The following is a 20487-nucleotide window of genomic DNA, read 5'->3' as shown; positions in this document are numbered from 1 at the left end:
TTGTAACTAACTCTTCATGAGGGGTTTTCCTCACAAAGATAGTGAAGTAGTTTGCCATTTTCTTCTCTAACTCATTTTATAGTCAGAGAAACTGGGGCCAACAGGGTTCAATGACTTGCCCAGAGCCATACATCTAGTATGTGTCTGAGGCCAGATTTAAATCAAGAAGATGAGTCTGCCTGACTCCAGGCCTGGCACTCTACTCACTGCACCACCTTATCTACCCTCACATATAATATACATTTATTAGAGAAGCAGTCTAATAAAATAGGCCTACTCATAATAGTCAGGGCAGCATCCCAGGATGGTTCCTGTTACTATTCTTTTGAATGAATTCCCTTTACCCTATGAGGGAGAAGAGTGGCATTTTGCACTAGAAAGCATCTGTTTTGGAGTCAGGGGAACTGGGTTCAAATCATAGATTCACATACCTAGAAGTAGAAAAACCATCAAGGTCATCTAATCCAGCTTCTCGTTTTATAAGAATTTGAGGCAAGGGACGCTGTGAGAAGTCTTAGGTCACATTATTAGTTTCAGAACAGGATTTAACCTAGGTCTTTTGGCTGTAGAGTCAATGTTCTTTTTCTTGCCTCACATTGCCTGCATGTCTTTTTTTACTTATGTGACCCTGAGTAGTCAGTGATGTGTGCAATTATTATCCCTTCAGGAGCAAACTGAGGGTGAGAGTTATTAATTGTCCAGGATCACAGAGCTACTTAGTGTTTGAGATAGAATTCAAACTTGGGTCTTCCTGACTCCAAATCTTTATCTATTATGCCTAGCGGTCTCTCTGATGTAAAGACATAGTGGACATATTCTTCAATTATAGGTGCTCATTTAAGCCTTTTTAGCAGACAAGAGAACCATAGTTTTACTTGAGGGCTATTTTCTGGGTATCTCTGATGCCACTCAACATTCCTTGACTCAGACCTCTTCTGAGGGTTGTCTTCCCTTTTATGGTTCAATTCCTTCAGAAAGCTCCATCTCCTTCCATCTCTTTTTACTCTCTCTTAAACCTTCTACACTCTAACTCAGGCATATAAAGTAACTTTTCCAGAGTCAGGGTTTGAACTGAAGTCTCTCCAGCACCACATCCAGGTTTCTATCTATCATAACCCTTATTTCGTAGTATGTACAAATCTCACCCATGTCAGCTGTCCTGAAGCTGATTCTTTCTCCGAGGGTGGTGGGGCAGAGCTCTCCAAACACTCAGCTTGAGACTGACCTTTGCAAGGCAACTAGTACTTGTGGCTTTCTTGCCCACAAGCCGACATGTGTCTTATATTTTATCTTTCCTGGTATAATGTAATGAAACAATCTTAATAGGAGTCCTCTGACTTTCTCAGAGCTTTGTTATGCAATGAAAATATCATGGAATTTGGAGTGATAAAATATGGATCAAAATCACATCTCTTCCACCTTGTACCACTGTGACTTTGGGCAAGTTTGGTAATTTCTTAGGGACTTGGTTTCTTTTTCTGGAAAATGGGATAGAGGGGCATTACAGCTGCCACATCCAATGGCCTTTCCTCAACCTTCATTATCCTTCATTTCTCTGTGCCCTTTGATACTGTTCTCCACATTGTTCTCTCCAGGAAGTTCTCTTTTATTTAGGTTTTGGGACTGTAATCTCTTCTGGTTCCCTTCTGATCTATCTGACTACTCCTGTCTCATTTGCAGCATCCTCTCCCAGATTATATCCTTTCACCAGAGGTTTTCCTCAGGGGTCTGTTGTGGGTCCTCTTCTCTTTTCTCTCTGTTATTTCACTTGATGATCCCCATCATACTCTATTATCATCTCTCTGCTGATGATTCTCAGATGGATTTCTTCAGCCCTAATCTTTCTGCTGATCTCCAATATCAAATTTTTTCCATTGCCTATTAGATATCTGAAACCAGATTTCTTGCTAGACATCTTTACTCAAAATGGAGCTCATTATCTTTCCTCTCCAAACTCTCCCCCTTTCCAAATTTCTGTATTTTTTTTAAGCCTTTACTTTCTGCCTTAGTAACAACTCTAAGACAAAAGGACAATGGCTAGGGAAATGGGGTTAAGTGACTCACTGGGGATCATACAGCTAGGAAGTGTCCGTGGCCAGATTTGAGCCCAGAATCTCCCATCTCCAGACCTGGCACTTTATCCACTGAGCCTCCTCCCTGCCTCTCTTTATTACCAGTGATGGCACCCTCTCCCCGTGAGTCCCCCTAGGCTGATAACCTATTTATTATCCTTAATTCCTTGTATTATTCAACCCCTCCTGCCCCCCCCCCCCCCCATCCCCACCCTTTTGCACAGATCTGTCAACTTTATCTTCTTCATACCTGTAATAGACACCTCCTATCCCCATTTCTTTTCTGACATTGCTCCCACCCTGGCCCAGGCTCTGATCTCCTCTGACTGTATTCAGGAAAGCCTGTCTCCTGTTTGTACCTTATACATCTGTTATCTGTAGGACTTTAGGCAGGTCACAGACCCTTTCTCTGTAATTGTTTTCTCCTTTGTAAAATAAGGAAGTTTCCCTTGATGGCTTCTAAGATCCCTTCCAACTCCCAATCTATGCTTCTGTGAGCTGGTCTATGAGAAACAGGTAATTTCCCCTTTTGTCTATTACCTATAAAATGTGGAGAGAACACTCTGCTAATCTTGAACCACGTGAAGTTATGAATTTAAAGAAAAAATGAGTCTGGAAACTCATTAAGGTTCTCTGTGGCAATAGAGTAACTCACTGAATTTTCAGTTTGTGTTCCTGCATGCAAATGTTCCAGATCATTGAAAGGGGTCTTTACTACTTCTGGCTTTTGTTTGTGATTTGCTTACATCGAGGCAGTTACTGAGCGCACTTCTCACAGCCAGCACATCTGTCAAGCTATTTTGTGCTTGGCCATGCACATATGTATTTATAATAGAGTAAATTGCATTTATGGTATGGGGAGGCATTTTTCACGCGGTCTGGAAGCATTGTTATTGAGCATTCGAGAAGATTGGACCTGATGAGAAAATGTGAACAGACGTGATTATTTGGACTTGAGGTCTTGCTGGCTTTCATTCATTCATTTATTTTTTTGTTGTTGTTTTTTGTTTTTGTTTTTTAAAAAGCAAACAGTATACTGAGACATCCTCAGGGGCATTTCCCAGCCACTCTGGCTCCTTCATATCAGCATGAGGTGCCAAACTGAGATCCTGAGAGGGCTGTCTGGCTGAAACCTTAAATTTTATGTAAATAGCCTTTGTTGTTTAGATGTATGTATGGGCTGAGCCTCTGCTCAGAGAAGCCTCTTTTGAAATGAGAGAAATCCAATCTTGGAGCCACAGAGGGCTGGCAGATATCACATATTTGAACATAGTAAATGGATCTAATAGAATTGCTTTGTCAGCCATTATTACCAAGTTTTGAATTATCTAGAAAGAGAAACGGAGAAGACTGCCATCTGGTGGATGTATGAAATGACTACAGAAATAAAATCGCCTCCAATTTCTTGGGATTCAGTGGATTTATTTACGTGTTTAAGTTTTAAAGCATGCCCCGGGGATATTTTTTGTTTGCTACGACATGATTAAAATGCTCACCTGAAAAACCAGATACTGTTGGCATTTGGGGAAATTATCAATAATATTTGAAATTTCCTCTTTTTCATAATTTTCTTATGTTTATGAATTTTAAAATGTAATTCAAAAAGTATTTTCTGGAGAACAGACGTGGTACTAGATGTTGGAAAGACAAAGAAAAAAAAAAGAAAAGTTCCTGCCCTCAAAAAGCCTACTTTTTGCAGGGGATGGTGTCTAAAATTTTTTGCTGGTTGCAAATGAATGAATTAAAATAAATGTTGAATGAAAAGTCACTGTCTTGCTTGTACTTGTCCTTTTACTGTTTTCTCAGGGATTTTTTTTTGAGCAATTACCTTAGAAAAACAGAATGTTCATCTCATCCCACGAATTCTGTTTTTCTGGGGAGAGGAGTTGTGGGCAAGGGATAATTTGAGGGTGGATGTTCTAGCAGCTGTAGTACATCTCGGTGTGGACACCCAACCATCAGTTCTCAAGTTTCCAACCTGAACAAAATTGTTGGTTGAAGAAGGAAGAAACAAAATTGCACTTGTAGTGGATCTTTCCCCAGGGTGCAAACTCTTGGGCTTCTGCTTCCTTGCAATCTGTGCTTTCTCTGAATTGGTTTCTTCTGTGTCATATCTGGGGAACCTGGATCCTTTGACCATCCTAGAGCTTTCCTTTTTACTCCGTGTGGGAATTGCTCTCTCCAGCTCTGCCTTGATAGAGTTGAGCCATCTAAAGTAAAGCTCAGTTTTCTTCTTTCTGTAATTGTATCCTTGAACCCCCTTAGCATCCCTATCACCGAAGTGTGTGAGTACCCGTCCCCCCCCCCCATGTAAACATCTCCATTCCTCCTCCTTTTCCCTCTACCACACTCTCTAGACTACAAAAATGCTTTTCTTAGGGCATTTGTTTACCAGGGAAAGTGTATTCACATAAAAAAAAGGCATCTTTAAAAATCCTACTTAACAATCAGAATGGGAAGCTTATATGACCCCTAAATTATCTAAAGCAATTAACATTTCCCTGGACCAATGCATTGTAATTCTCCAGAGCTTTCTGTATGGTCCTGCCTGACTCCAAAAAAGAATGATAACTTCCTTCCCATAGAGCCTCTGTACCCCACAAATAATTTAAGATTTACCCAGATGGTTATTCTAAACAAACTTTAGCAAAGTCACTATCCCAAGATATATTTTAGCTTATCAGGTAGCTTTTTATTTCACTTTATTTATTTATTCATTTATTTATTTTAACTTACCTTCTGTCTTAGAATCAATACAGTGTATTATGCAATTGCCATGTTCTTTCCCTATGGGAGACCATCATATGAGACAGAGATTTCAAAATAACCAAAGAAATCAACATTCATTCATTCATTCATTCATTCATTCAACTAACCAAGATTTATAAGATTAAGACAAGGTATTACATCATTGAATATGCAAAGAAGTGGCAATAGCTTCTAGTACTTAAATTTTTTATTTTAAGTTGTATAAGGAATGCCCTCAAGAGAAGCACTCACCCCACACCACTTTCTTCAACTGGGAAAAAAAGAAAGTTACAAAGACCTTCCTGTTTCGGCACACACCTGTCTTTATGAATCCTTTTATTTGTTCATTCATGACTTTTGGTTTTATCTCTTTCTGTAGTTCCCAGATCCTTGGATAAGGAACGTAGCTAGAAGAAGGGAAATATAATCTCTTTTCCCTCTGCTTCAGACCATACTGGGAGTAGATTTGTAGGTGTCAAGATAGTGAATACTGAACAATAAAAGAAATAATTCCAATGATTTGAACAGGGACCTGAAAAATCAATGAATCTAATACTGGACCTACTTCTGAGTGAGAATTTCGCAAACTCTGTGGACTTCAGTTTCATGTGTCACATTGTGTATTGTGCTTTGTCAATTGTGGATCCTCGGCTATATTCTAACTCCCAGATAATCAGAGTAATATCTGGCATTTGTATGAAGCTTCTTACTTTTCAAAAGTACTTTCTCTTATCTCAGGTCTATGCCTAAGAATTTCTGAGTCCCCGTTAGCCTCAGAATCCCTAATTTTCTCCTTTCAATAAGCTTCCTTCAGTCAAAAGTGGAACCCTACAGGGGATGGTTAAAACATTTTTCCTCAAATAAAATATATTAATAACATAAATGTTATACTTTTAAAAGAGAGTTTCAGGAAATGGATAATTGTTTAACCTAGACTGATTTTATTTTACCATCCAACAGTATGTATATTTTTGAATCACAAAAAGTCAGTATCCAGTATATGAGAAATTCAGAAATGGGAATAAAGATCATTGACTATCAAAGAAAGAATATTGGAAATTGCTACAAGGCAGTGTAATTTGGTGAATAAAATATTTGACTTAGAATTAAGAATACCTGTGTCCTGATCCAGACATTGATACTTCTTAGCTGTTACTAAACTTCTCTGAATTCAAGGTTCTTTTATCTGTAAAATGGGAAAAATAATAAATGTAGGATCTATACCGTGAGGCTAAAAATGAAATTACATATAACATGTAAATTCAAATAGCATATCTAAAGGCAATACTGGAACCTAACGGGGAAGGCTTGGATGGGTCTTTCTGCAATCTTGCCTACCCTTCCCCTCTCCTGATTATGTTCTTGGCTTCTGAATTTCCAAAAGATGCTGTCTTATTCTGAATCTTCTCTCTTTACCTGAGGCCTCCTCACCCTACAATACAAAAGAACCTCTGTAGTTTTCTGAACCTCAAACATCCCTCTTTTGGCTAGTCTTCTCTCACTATTCAGTTCCTTCCAGAGTCTCCAATTTGTGGAAGGGCCCAGGCTAGTTTTCATTCACTTCCTGGGGCTTTTGAACTGCAAACCTATATGCCCATGATTTTGATCCAACCCTTCTTTTTCCACTCCCTTCTGTGGGCTGTTTTTCCCATTAAAATGTAAACTTCCTGAGAGCAGGGACAATTTTTGTTTCCATTTGTATTGCTAGCACTTTGCACAGTGCCCAGTATATAGCAAGGACTTACTAAATGCTTGTTTTCTTCCTTCCTTCCTCTCCAAGGAAGATTATGATTTCTGCTTTGAGAGGAACATAAGAGACCATATGACTGGCTACTCTGTTTTCTTCTGATAAATAAGAATTTTGGGTTAGAATTATATTTTATCTGTCTCTCTAGATATAGATTGGCTGCTTGCATGATATTTTTTAGATCTGATATTGCTAGCTTCTCTTGCTTTTGACTTTTAAGCAGGGAGGGCACTCCAAGCTTTAACCACAAACTTGGTCCTTTTTCATCAAATTCTAGCTATTAAAAAAATCACAAATAGTTATTAGCATGTAATGCATATATCCAAAGCGAAATCACATAAATTCTTCACATCAGAATAGATCAATCAATAAACATCTATTATTCACCTACTACATGCCAATATTTGTGTAAAGCTCTGGAGATACCAAAAGAGGCAAAAGACAGCTCCTGCCCTCAAGGAGCTTATAATTTAATAAATAACATATGTAAGCAAATATATCTAAAGCAATATTCAAAAAGAGGGAAAGCACTGGAATTAAGAGGGATAAAGGAAAGCTTATTGAAGAATATAGGATTTTAGTTGACACTTAAAGGAAGCCAGGAAGTTGAGTTATGGGAGTGGAGGAAGGAGAGCATTTTAGGAATGGGGGGACAGTCAGAGAAAATGGCTGATGCTAAGAGATAAGAGCATTTATGAAACAGTCAGGAGACCAGATTGAAGAATATGTATTCTTCTTATTGCAGTAAGAATTTAAGGAAACTGGAAAGGTAGAAATAAGATAGGTTCTAAAGAGCTTTGAATGCCAAAAAAAAGAGTATTTTCTATTTGTTCCTGAAGGCAAAAAAAAAAAAAAAAAAAGGAAGCCATTAGAGATATTGAGTAGAAGAGTGATATGATTAGATTTGCATTCTATGAATTACTTAAGTATTGAATTGGAGGATGGGTTGGAGTGGAGAGGGACTTGAGACAGGCTGACCCATCAGCTGGCTATTGTAGTAAATCAAAGCATGAGGTGATAAAGACTCGTGACACTGCTATCAAAGAAGAGAAAAGAGTCATATTAGGAAGATGATCCAGTGTACCAGTAGCCCTATACATTTTATAGAAACTGAGGCTCATGGAAATGAAATCATTGACAATGACAGAAGATCAAGATCTAGTTCTTCTAGCATTTCTTTTTCTTCTCCTTCTCCCTCGCCTTTGATATTAAATTTAAAAGATTTGCCTTTAAATTTTCTTGTATTTACCTAGAATATGATATCAGGGAAAATGTCATCACCTTACAAGATTACATTAGTTTTAGTTCACTTCCTCATTCCTACTCTCTGGGCCTTTTGAAGGAAAGGTGGACCTCCATTTAAAGATGGAGCTCAGCTCAAAGCATCTCACTTCTCACCTTGTTGCCGTATTGTGAATCTTCTCTGTTTTATCTGGCATATTCTTCCATACCTGACCCTCCAGACTTTTTACCTTCCTTTCCTTGTCTTCCCCCATTAGATTCTGAAAGTAGGGACTCTTTTTTCATGTTTGTACCCTTATACTTAACACAGTTCCTGGCAAATAGTAGAATAGTAGGTTCTGAATAAATGTTTATTGACTATTGACTTTGGGTGCAGTTTAGTGTCATATCTTTGAATAATAGTGAAGTTATTGGATTCTCTTCTTCCACCCCCTTTCATATGTCCCAGGTTGTTGCCTTACCAGCCATATTCATAAGAAAGCCAAGTCTTTTTGAGGTGCTTCAGTTTGATGGTGGAATGAATTGAGTGCTAGGCTCAGAATCAGGAACATCTGAGTATGAATCTTGCCTTAGTGATTAGTTCTATGATCTTGGGCAAATTATTTAACTTCTGTCTCCCTCAATTTTTCTTTTCTGTTAAAGGGGGTTAATAATATCACATACTTTACCTGGCTGTTGTGAGAATTGAATGAGATAATATTTGTAAAGGACTTTGCATACTTTAAAGCATTAAACAAATATTAACTATTATTATTCAATATACATAAGTAAAGATGGATAAAAGATGTGTAGTTAATGAGATTTCACAGGGAAATATCAATATCAATGGAAAATTATGTTCATTCAACTAGGAAAATTTTATTGAGGAACCATTATCAGCAAAGTACCTGATGTGTAGAGCCTGTTGTTGCATTCATAGAGGTTACAAAATATTCTTGGATGTCTGTCTTTTCAAAAGGCACAGTAGATATTTTCATTCCAGTGTTATTGAGTAAGACTTGTCTTCTTGGCTTTAAGTATAGCATGTAATGTACAAAGCGTTTTAAATAAAAACAATGCCTTAGAACCTTGGGATGTATTTGGAAATAGACTCCCTTCTCCACCAAAAAGCATTGCTCCTCTTAGATCCAGAGTGAATGTTAGGAAACCTTTTAAGTTATTGGAAGTCGAACCAGCTGATGTTCCCTTCCCAGAAAACAAAACCAAACCAAACCATTCAAACAGGTTTGGCAGACAGTGCTTTTTTTGTTTTCTCTTCTCTCAAAATTTACTGAGACCTAGTTATCAAGGGGATAGCCCTCATTTGCAGAGCTGTATCTTACTGCTGTGAAAATCTATTCCTAACAACAGCTGGCTAAATGGTACCCACCTGCATAGCCCCTACAGCACCAGAGGCTGTTGATGTTGAGTCTAAAATAGACACATTCCCATTTGTATGCATTAATTGCAAGGTATCTCCTGTGTACTTGTGCAAATTTCATTCAGGGAGTCCCTATAGCATGCGTGTGATTGTGTGTGTGTATGTGTGTGTGTGTGTGTGTGTGTGTGTGTGTGTGTGTGTGTGTGGGCAGAGCCAGGGGCAGTAGTGAAGGGAGCTGCATAGTTAAAAAAGAAAGAAATGTTAAAAGACTTGAATGCTTGGAGATGTCTAGCATGGGGGTAGTAGAGAACTTAATGACAACATACAGGTTTTTAATCAGTATATTTAAAGGAAAGTTTAAAATTTAAAGGAACAATAATCAAAACTTTCAACTACTTTAAAATGAGACTTTTAACTCTCTTGAAACATTTCCTTGACTGTACTCAAGTATCTGTTCTCCCTCTACTAACAGGAAACCACAACTTCTCAATGTCTTACAAGTAGATTTGGCTGAAAATGTCACCATTTTGAAGCCAAACTGGTTAGGAGCATCACCTAAATTTAGCTAGCATGTTCTTTGTGGCTACATATATACGAACTAATCACTAGATATCATTGCACAGGTACAAACATACACCTTAAAACTGGGTTCCACCTGTGTGAGAGTATACAATTCATTGGCATGTTCTTTAAGATATTAAGCTGTAAAATGTGCTGGAGAAGGAAATGGCAAACCATTCTTGCATTTTTGCCAAGTAAACCCCAAATGGGGTCATGAAGAATTGGACATTACTGGAAAATGAACAAAAGAGTGTACAGAAGCAGAGAAAAATACAAAACTTAGAAAAGCTTTGAACTCTGACTTCATTATGTAGTTTGAGAGTGCTAGACTTAGGAATAGATAGCTGTAATTTACATTATATACTGAATCCATTGGAAAGAGACAAAATTCTAAAGAAAGTTCTTTAAATTTGGACAGTGTATGTACTGGTTCTATTGTGCCTCATTTTAAACAACTTCAGTGTTCAGAATCTATTCTGTTTCACTTTCTCTTTCTTATTGATTTACTTTCAAGTAGGCTTTGTCTTAAATTGCTGCTCTTTTTAGCTGACTCTGTCTTCCCATACTTCTTCCTCACATGCACACACAGAACTTCCATTCTAAATGGATTGGTCTTATAGATATGCTTTCAATATTGCTTACTATCGGGTACTCATAAAAGGAAATATGAACAACTGGACCACTAGGAGAAAGAGAAAAATTAAATATATTAGATGATGATAATAATAATAGCTAACATTATATAGTACTTATTATGTTCCAGGCACTGTGCTAAGGACTTTGTAATTATAGTCGTCCCTCAAAAAAATTTGGATTTACTTCAAGCCCTATGCCACTCAAATGTTCTGCACCTTCTAAGGCTTCTGACAGTGAATGCCTCTACTTCAGGGATTTTCACCTATCACAGGGATCTCTGGAATGTAACTCTGGTGATAGGTGAGGGATTGTTGTATTATCTCATTTGATCCTCACAACAAACCTAAGAGGTAGCTGCTTTTCTTATCACCCTCATTTTATATTTGAAGAAATTGAAGCCAAGAGAGATTAAGTGACTTGCCTATGGTCACACAGCTAGTAAGGCTAGGTTTGAAATCAGGTCTTCTTATCTCTAGACCCAATGCCCTATTCAACGTAACACCTTACTGCCAAGGAAGTGAGTTCCATTGGTTCCATTCAGAAAGGTAGATCTGGGTTGGATCTTCCACACTTCTTATCACCACTTATTTCTCTTCTTGTGGTAAATGCTATTTCATTTATTAATTTTAAATTTGTTTTCTATTCTTCATAGCTTGCTAGAGGTTGCATTGTAAAGTGAAAAGAGTCCAGACTTGGAATTAACTCATCAAAACTTACTATTTCCTAGCATAAATCTGGGTTCTGAATGAAGAGAGGTCATTTCTTTATAAAATTTGATCCTAGTATGGCTTGTCATTGATCAATTTTGGACTTTGGGTAAATTGATTTATTTCTCACAGTCTCAGTTTCCACATTCACAAAATGGGGTTAAAACTCTTTTTGGACTATTTCATGGTTATTTTGAGAAACAAATGAGATGAAGTGTATGAAGGAGGTTGTAAACTGTAGGATGCTCAATATTTACCTCTGCCATTGTTTGCAAAAGACTTGAGGGATTCTAGAATTCCCCAGGAGATTAAGGTATTTAGGGAATAAAGTAGGGATATATACATATATATTAGTTAATATGTTAACAAAGCTTAATATTAAGTATTTAGATTGATGTATCTTATTTTAATATTTTGTAGCCACTGTCTTCTAGCTGAGATCCCAGCCCCGAGGGAACTGGACATGGGTCAAATAAGCTTATTAAATGGGATATGGCTGGTAAGGGAAGAGTAGAAGGTGGGAAGAGAACATATCCTGGGTGGTCTTGCTGGTGGAGGGGGGTTGAGAAAATGAGGGCATTAAAGGCAAATTTTGCTTAAATTCTAAGTATTTCCCAGTCTGCCCTTGACTCTGAGTAAGGTTAAGAGGAATAAGAATTCCTAGTCCTTAAAACGTTTTGTTGTCCAGCCATTTTCAGTCAGATCAGACTCTTTGTGACCCCATCTGGGATTTTCTTGCCAAAGATAATGGAGTGATTCCTTTTCTTTTCCCTTCTCCAGCTCATTTGACAGATGAGGAAACTGAAATAAACAGGATTAACCGATGTGCCAAGGGTCACACAGCTAGTAAAAGTCTGAAGCCAGATTTGAACTCAGGAAGATGAGTCTTCCTGACTGTGGGGCCAGTGCTTTATTTACGGTGCTCTCTGGAAAGTGGCACCTTTGAATCAGGATTTGAGAAACTACTGGTTGACTCTCAATTAAACTCTCAGTTCACCTTCGTTGAACACTCTGGAGTTTACAAATTACTTTTCATCTGTTATTGTTGACTTCTCACAGGGAAACAAAGTTAAAGATTAGCCCCCCCTATTAGAACCAGTCAGGAGGCAAAACTAGGACTTGAATACAGGTCCTCTCCTCTTGACTTTAGAGCTAGACTTTATATTACTCCAATATGATAAGTACTCAAAGGAATGGAAAGAACCACCTCCCCCACCAAAAAAACCCCATACAATGATTCCTATGTCAAATAATAAGGGTGAAAACATTTTCATCTACAGGGTTTCCCCTGAAAAGGCTGTATTTTAGTGCTGGAAGACTGAGACAACCTCAAACACAATTTTTCAGAAATGAATTGAGAATATTTGTTCTAGGCTCTGCCCTATTTTGCTACACCACAGTTTTCATCTGCCATCTGCAGCAGGCTTTACTCTGCTGGACCCTCTTCAAATGAGATTCCACTTCACATGTTTTTTAATTCAAAACTAATTTCACTGAGAGCTAATCTGACCATAAATGTGGTGTGTATTTTATTCCATTGTGGTTTCTATTTGCATAATTCAAAATAAGATTAATTTTTCCTCCCTTTTGGCTACAAATTAACCTCTCAGAGTGCAACAGGCATAGTTTCCCAATTAAAAGAAAACGACTAGAAAGGGCAACAATAGCAACACGAATGAGGAATAACTGTATTTTTAGGGAAGCAGTGAGGCTGGGAAAGGGGGGGGGAACAAGTGGAAGATTGTTTGAACATGAAAGATCTACTCCAGTGTTCATAACACAGATGCTTTAGGTGACCCACCCTTCCCTTTTGAATGGGATGTGCATCTCCACAATTCCTGTGAAATGAGCAAATGTTTCTCTTTGTTAGTCCAGTAAGGCAGGCAGTCTAGCCAAATCATAGGAAGCTGGAGAGAACAGGTGCAGCCTTGGCTTTGTAAAACCTCTTTAGGGCATCCCTTTAGTTGGGGTCTACAATGAGCCAATATGCTTACGCAGTGAGGAATAGCTGATGTTATTGGTGTTTGATCCTTGTTCCAGATCCCATCATTCTGTTTTTGAAGGCTGCAAGATATATATATATATATATATATATATATATCATATTCCAGGCAGCTATCATGATCCCTGAGTTTTCTCTTCTCTAGGTAGATCCTGCATCTTTTTAAATTTTTTTTTTATTTATTTAGATTTTTTAAAACCCTTACCTTTTGCCTTAGAACCAATACTGTGTATTGGCTCCAAGGCAGAAGAGTGGTAAGGGTAGGCAATGGGGGGGGGGTCAAGTGACTTGCCCAGGGTCACACAACTGGGAAGTGTCTGAGGTCAGATTTGAACCCTGGAACTCCTGTCTCTAGGCCTGGCTTTCAATCCACTGAACTACCCAGCTGCCCCCAGATCCTGCATCTTTTAAATGGATCTTCATGTAGCTTGAACTCAGTACCCTTCACTATATTAGTTGAATTTCTCTCAATGTTCTCCAGCCTATTACTGTAATATTCCTGGTCCCTAAACTGGAATACAGGTTACCTAAAGGACTAGAGCTAGTTTTTATTTTGTACTATGCCAACTTTTTGTGTCTCCTATGATTATGTAGCTTTTAAAAAATAATATGCGTTTGATATACTTTTTGGAGTTTTGTATTGTTATATCATCTTGAGAAGATAGAATGTAAGATTTTTTTGATGAATCAACTTGTAAGAAATTTAATGGCAGTGCAGATCTATAGCACAAAATATAGAAGAGAGTTACAGTTAGCCAGATCATTTCAATTAAATATAAAGTTAATATAGATGATCTCGGTCTCAGGGCTCATATTTCATCTCGAGTGACCTAATTTTCCTGACTACCTAGACTAAATTGACTGGGTAACTACTACTTACTTTACACTGTGTGGAAACTGTCTATGAATATTCTTGGATGTTATACATAATGGAAAATATCCACTTGGGCTTTGGTGATGAGGGAAAGTATTGAATCTTCAATTTCAGATGAAGGGTTTGGATTTTAGCTTTCATTTGATGGATCTTTTGAAGCATACAATATGTCAGGACAACATCAAACACTGTGTCATCACCAAATTTGAAATGAATTTTTAATGGTCATTAATGCTCTGTGTGCCTTAATAATCCTTTCCTATACCGACTTGTTATTCCAGATTGAGTAGAGGAGCTAGGACAATTTCTGTAATGCTGATGAAGATGTGCATCGTTTTGAATTGAAAGCATGATTTACTTTGTGTATGGTATAAGTATAAACTAGACATGAAGTATGTATATTGCTGTTTATGACATGGAGAGTAACGCGAGTCTGGGAATTAATTAACTGTAAGATGTGAATAGTCAAGTTAAAATGCATTTTAAATGAAATACATTCAAAAAGCTTCATAAGAAGGGAGCAATGCTCAAGAGTCTCCTTGGAGGATGATTTTCGGTGCCCAGGGTGACTTTTTTATTCTTGTCATTTAAATTGCAGCATTCTCTCCACACCTACATTACCACAATCTATTGATGGAAATGTGATTTGTAACTCACTTTGACATGCAGGAGATTCTGTTTCAGAGTTGTAGAAATGACCTATAATGTGATGGATGCTCTTCCTTGTCACATCTCTGGAAAGTATTCAGTTTGGACTAATAATTTACTCGTGAAATCAATCATACTGGCCTGTGTAATTTCAGAGTCTCCATGTAGACACTGCCAAGAACCTGCACTCACCGCAAGCAACGGCCGCTTCAAAATTACCAGTTAGTTGTCAAATTGATTTGACCCATCCGGAGACAGAGCAGGATGTGATCAGGACAACTGCATTAGCAGATACCAGCGTGATGAGAGGTCAGTTAAACAATATGATTTCATTTGTTAATATGCCTCTGTTTAACCCCAAAGTTGATAAATGCTCAATTTGCTGGCATTTTGCTCCCCCCCCCCATTACTTCAGCTAGAATGGGGACCTCAGGCAAAATGGAAACTCACAGTCCTGAGTGTCCTGTAGAAATGTCAGTTCTGATAAGAGGTGAGTGTGTCTGAGATTTCAATGGAATGTAAAACTGCTCTCATCAGTGATATGCATATTCACCATTTTCCAGGAATAGAAACATGGAGAAGGGCAAACTTTATTTATGCTTTCTTCGTCCATGGTTATTCTGGCCATGTCCCTGTTTGAGATCACCGATTCAGCTATATTATAAAAAAAGTTTTAATATTTTTATTTAAAATGTCACAAGAATGATTGATGGGTTAGAAAAATATATGTTGTGAGAAAAGTTTTTTTTTAAATGTTAGAAGGAGGTGCCTGTAAAGGATTCTGATGACAGCTTTTGAGTGTGTGCTAAGTAATTGTCCAAAGGATGGCATCTGAGGGTGGAACAAGAGAAAACAGGCTCACAAATAAGAGAAAAGAGCCTATAGGTTAGTTATAAATCAGCTTTGAGACTTCAGATCTAGGATGAAAGACCAAAAAAAAGTTTTTCCTAGAAATTCCAGTTTCCACCCTTCCTGAATGAATGGCAGTACTGACGCTCCAAAGGAGTGAAACACCAAAAGGCATTTTTACCTCAATAATGCTGTGTCCTCCCATGCATAATTCTAAGAAAAACTAACAACAAATTGATCTTTTTCTAAATCATATGTTTTGCTCTTTCTCCCTTGGTTTTCTATCTATTACAATTTTCTATCTCCACTTCCTTAGTTTTATATCATTTCATTTCTCTTCTTTCAATCCACAAGGGCATGTCAAAGTCAATACACTGTATATTATGCTCCTGAAGTATTCCTGCACCAAAACCAGACTATACAAATTAGGTTCTTTTATGTAGTGAGCTTACTGACTTCTGACACTAACATAAAAATATCCCATAGAGCTTTCCTTATTACCTTGTCATTGGATCTTTCTGACTGACAAAAATGAAATTCTATAAAAGACTTTGGAAACCAGACAGATTGCATTTCCTCCAAATTCCAAATACTAATCAAGTGTGAATTTAAAAGAAACTACTAGGGTAGAAATTGTTGTAGCATGTTGAGTCCCTGGGCTTTATTTATGCATTGGCAATATCTTCTTTCTTAAAAGTATTGATCCTGAAAGGTGCCAGATGCACAATTCCCAAGATCAAAGTTCCATATTTCAGTCAGAATAAACCCTATGGTCTGTTCTCTCTGAACTCTTCTGTCTGTTCTGTGGGTTTAAACAAAGAGACTCTGGGATTGTAAGAGACTACTGTCACTGAATCCCCCCGTCTGGTAAGCTGGAAGGCTTAGAGCAGCAAAACACCCAGTTCATTTCTATTTGAAATACAATACCATTAAGTGCAACAGAATAAGACAAGAGGGAATTTAATGAAAAGAACAGAAATAATTTAACTTTAGTGGAGAAATTAAGGGGAAGATTTTTGTTGTTCAGTCATTTCTTTTGGAATTATACTTAATTTTGCTTAGAACTTAGTCAGAATGTTGTGTTTGACTCTTTATGACTCCATTTGAGGTTTTCTTGGCAAAGATACTGGAGTGGTTTACCATTTCCTTCTCTAGCTCATTCTACAGATGAGGAAACTGAGGCAAACAAGGTTAAGCGACTTTCCCAGGGTCACACAGTTAGTGAGTGGCTGAGGCCAGATTTGAACTCAGGAAGATAAGTATTCCTGACCCCAGGTTCAGCACTCTATCCACTGCACCACTTAGCTGAACTAAGGGGGAGATACTTTTTTCTATAGAAATCTAAATTTCTATAGATAATTTTCTAATTTATGATACCGATGTTGTAACTTTGGTTATATTTTTTATTTGCTTCTACTAATGATCAAATCTAGCATTTTTTGCCTTATAATTTACAAAGCTCTCATCTTGCTACTTTGCAAGGCAGGCAACATATTATTCTTCTCATTTTATACATATGTCAATTGGAGCTCAAAGGATCTAAGTGATTTCTAAGGTCACAGATGTTCAAAGTGATGAAGTCAAAGACTTTTGATTCTAAGTCTAATGCTTTTCCTACGGTGCCACTATGTGCCATAGTCTGTGACACATATCTTTTATGGTTATATTTGAAAAGCATTAAAGCCTTCTGAAATTACCAATATTTGCTAATATAATAATACAATATTCACATTCTCCAACCCTTCTTTTACAATGTCAAAATGAAACCTTAGTGATATGCTCCCCTTTACTTCAAACTTTCTTTGTTCTACCCACTGGGACCAATCAGAATAATGCAATTTATTTTATATATACATATATGTATATAACTGTTGTTTTGCTATCTCCTCTATCTTGTACTTGGATAGTTTTTTTTAACCTAAGTGTAAATTTTTATATTTTTTCCTATGAAATTTCATATCCTTTACTAAAATCCTATTCAGATGCTTCATTGTAGTTTGGAGATGATCACAGATTCTAAAATACTATGCCAATGAATTACAAGGTCCGGCAAATCCTACCAAATAGAAAAGACTTGCAATATTGACATTTTATCACTTGGCCAAGCACCTACCTAGCTAATTTCAGAGAGGCTCATCCCTAGTTTGATCATAGGATAATATATTTTTGGGCCAGAGAAACTCTACGAAACCACATATTGAATTACAGAAAACTTGTAATATGTATCAAAGGATACCTACACTGACACAATTTCAGGTCCTTGACATATTGAAATACATTACATCTTTGTATTTGACAAATTTTGAGCTCTTTCTGGATACTAATTTTTATTTCTAATATATCAGCTATCCCTCCCAGCTTCCTGAAACTTGAAAATTTCAATGGTATGCAAGTACCTAAGTCATTGGTAAAAATAAATAGTTCAAGTCCTAGGAAAGATTCCTGGGACATTCCATTAGTTCTTCTCCCAAACTAAAATCTATCACTGTTCATTGGATCTAGATATTCAAATAGTTCTAAGCCCAACTAAGTATGATGTTATCAACCCCACATTTTTCTATCTTTTCCAAAAAAAGCATGAAAAAATTTGTCACATGGCTTTGTGAAATCCAAGTATATCAGGTCTATGCCAGTCTGTTGATCTATCAGCTTATTAATTCAATTCAACAGACATTAAGTAAGTATCTACTCTGTTACAGGCACTATGCTAGGTGCTACAGATACAAAGACAATTTTAAAAAATTATTTTTACAATTAAATATTCAGTAATCACCACCATAATCAAAAATATTTAAGTAAACAAATGCAAAAGGCTTATGTGCAAAACCACAAACTGCGCATCGTTTACAATTTATTTAAAATATGTAAACTACTTTTGCATTTGTTTTACTTTGCTACTTCTTCCTCTTGATTTTGTGGCTATTATTTTTAATGTAATCATAGTATGTTATTCTTATTCTCTTTTCATCTCTTCATATATTTCCTTTATTTTCTTTGTGTTTACAGTATTTTGTCATTTCTAATAACACAATACAATCCATTACATTCAAATATCACAATTTATTCATCCATTTCTTCCATTCATTGCATTTCTGTTCTTTTTAGTTATTTTGTCATTGCAAACAAAGATTCCCGGAATATTTTCATATGTACACAGCTTTTTACCCTCTCAATAATGCTCTTACAGATTAGGCCACATAATTTTTTTGCATTTGTTTACTTAAACACTTTTGATTGTGATGATTACAAAATATTTAATTTAAAAAATATAATTGCCATGTAATCTTTCCTGAGGTATCTAGTGATCCAGAGTCAGGAATATTAAAATCCAGCCTCAAAAACTCACTAGCTTTATGATCCTAGGCAAGTTATTTTATCTCTGTTTTGCTCAGTTTTCTCATCTGTAAAATGGGGAAGACATAGTATCTACTTTGTAAGATTATTGTGGGGATTAAATGAGCTAATATTTGTAAAAAGTATTTAGCACATTTTCTGTTAGTTGCCATATACATGCTATTCTCCTCTCACCTTCCCTTTCCTTACTCTGCTTCCTGAAGACTATTAAGGTAAATCTTTTGACTAAGTTTTGAGGGAGCTTAAGTCATCTCAAAATAACTCAGTACTCATAGGACAAAGATCTGGCTTTGGTTTGGACAAAATAAAGTCCTTAAGGATATGTACAGTGATGTGATGGTAGATGATTTACGACTGACCTAGGGAAAAATCGTATATATGAAGCACTTTTAAATTTAACTCACATTACTCTATTGGGTCTAGCCAGTGATGGGCAAACTTTTTAAAGAGGGGGCCAAAGGAAAGGAAATGTTCATCTGTCAGTCTGTTTCTAAGGCAACTCTTTCAAAGTCTCATTGTATTGTATCCTACTCATTGTATTTGTCCAAAGAGAACATTATGATATATATATATATATATATATATATATACGTGCCTCTATCAAAATTTTTATTTCACTTTATCTGCCTTTGCTATATTTTTGAATAGAAGAGAGAGTCTATTTCTTCGCAGCAAATAAATGTAACAAGAAATCCAAAGTGCAAAGGAATATTAGCTAGAAACATTTTAGAGACTCTGTGAACAAGGGTTAAGACTCTAATTAAGCAAACTTATACTACAGGCCCCCAGCAGAGAGAATCACTGGGGCCAGTGGGTGAAATGTTCCAAGACCTTACTAGGCTACAGATGAAGAATAAGCAATAAAATAAGCATTATTCCCTGAATACATAGTTGAACCGAAAGTTTATTAGAGCATAATACATCATGGGAAATGACTGCTGGCTCCATTGACTACAATAACACTATGTCACATGCTTGTATTGAATGCAGGCAATAGAAATGACATTTGGAGAAGACCACAGTATTTAAAAGAAATCTCTTTTCTCCCTGTTTTCTGGGACATTGATGACTTTTTCTTGGGTTTATAGAATAGATGTAACCCTTTAAAGCACTGGGAGCCAGTTGGCAGAAATGTTCTGTTCAAATATAAAGCACTGATCCACAAGTATTCAATCAGGGCTTATTATATGCCAGGCACTGTGCTAATCTGGACATCCACAAAAAGCCACCCCCCGCAAAAAAATCCCTGCCTTTAAGGACTTCACTTTCTAATGGGAGAGATAAAATGCAAATATATAGGTACATACAAGATATTAACAGGGTAGATGGAGGTATTCTCAGAAGGTAAGGCATTAACAGGTTTGGGGCACTGGAAAAGGTCTCCTGCAGAAGGTACGATTTGATCTGTAACTTCTAAGAAGTCAGAAAAAGTAGGAGATAGAAGAGAGGTGAGAGAACAGTCCAGGCCTGGGGAAAAGCCCATGCAAAGGTAGAGTGGAGTATTATGTGTGAGGAGTAGCAAGCAGGCCTTTGTGGTTAGATCATAGATTCAAAAGACTGGAATAAGGGTATCTAATGGTTGAAAAGGTAGGAAGTGGACAGGTTATAAAATGCTTCCAATGTCAGAGGTTTTAATATTTGATCAGAGAATTTGTAGGGAGCTGCTGGAAGTTTTATTGAGTGGGGT

At 37.0% G+C, this 20487-nt stretch overlaps 1 protein-coding gene across 1 annotated transcript in view; it reads left to right on the top strand.

The window, feature by feature from the left end:
- The window catches only part of THEMIS (thymocyte selection associated), a 233740-nt gene that overhangs the window by 197473 nt on the left and 15780 nt on the right, over positions 1–20487 (top strand). The window contains exon 5 of the mRNA XM_044675428.1: positions 14753–14906. Within this exon, the coding sequence (XP_044531363.1) occupies positions 14753–14906 (154 nt within the window). The remainder of the gene's footprint in view (positions 1–14752; positions 14907–20487) is intronic.

This window comes from Gracilinanus agilis, chromosome 4 (genome assembly GCF_016433145.1).
Source record: "Gracilinanus agilis isolate LMUSP501 chromosome 4, AgileGrace, whole genome shotgun sequence".
Lineage (NCBI taxonomy): Eukaryota > Metazoa > Chordata > Mammalia > Didelphimorphia > Didelphidae > Gracilinanus > Gracilinanus agilis.
The sequence above is the reverse complement of the archived record's forward strand: the minus strand, read 5'-3'. Positions and strand labels throughout refer to the sequence as shown.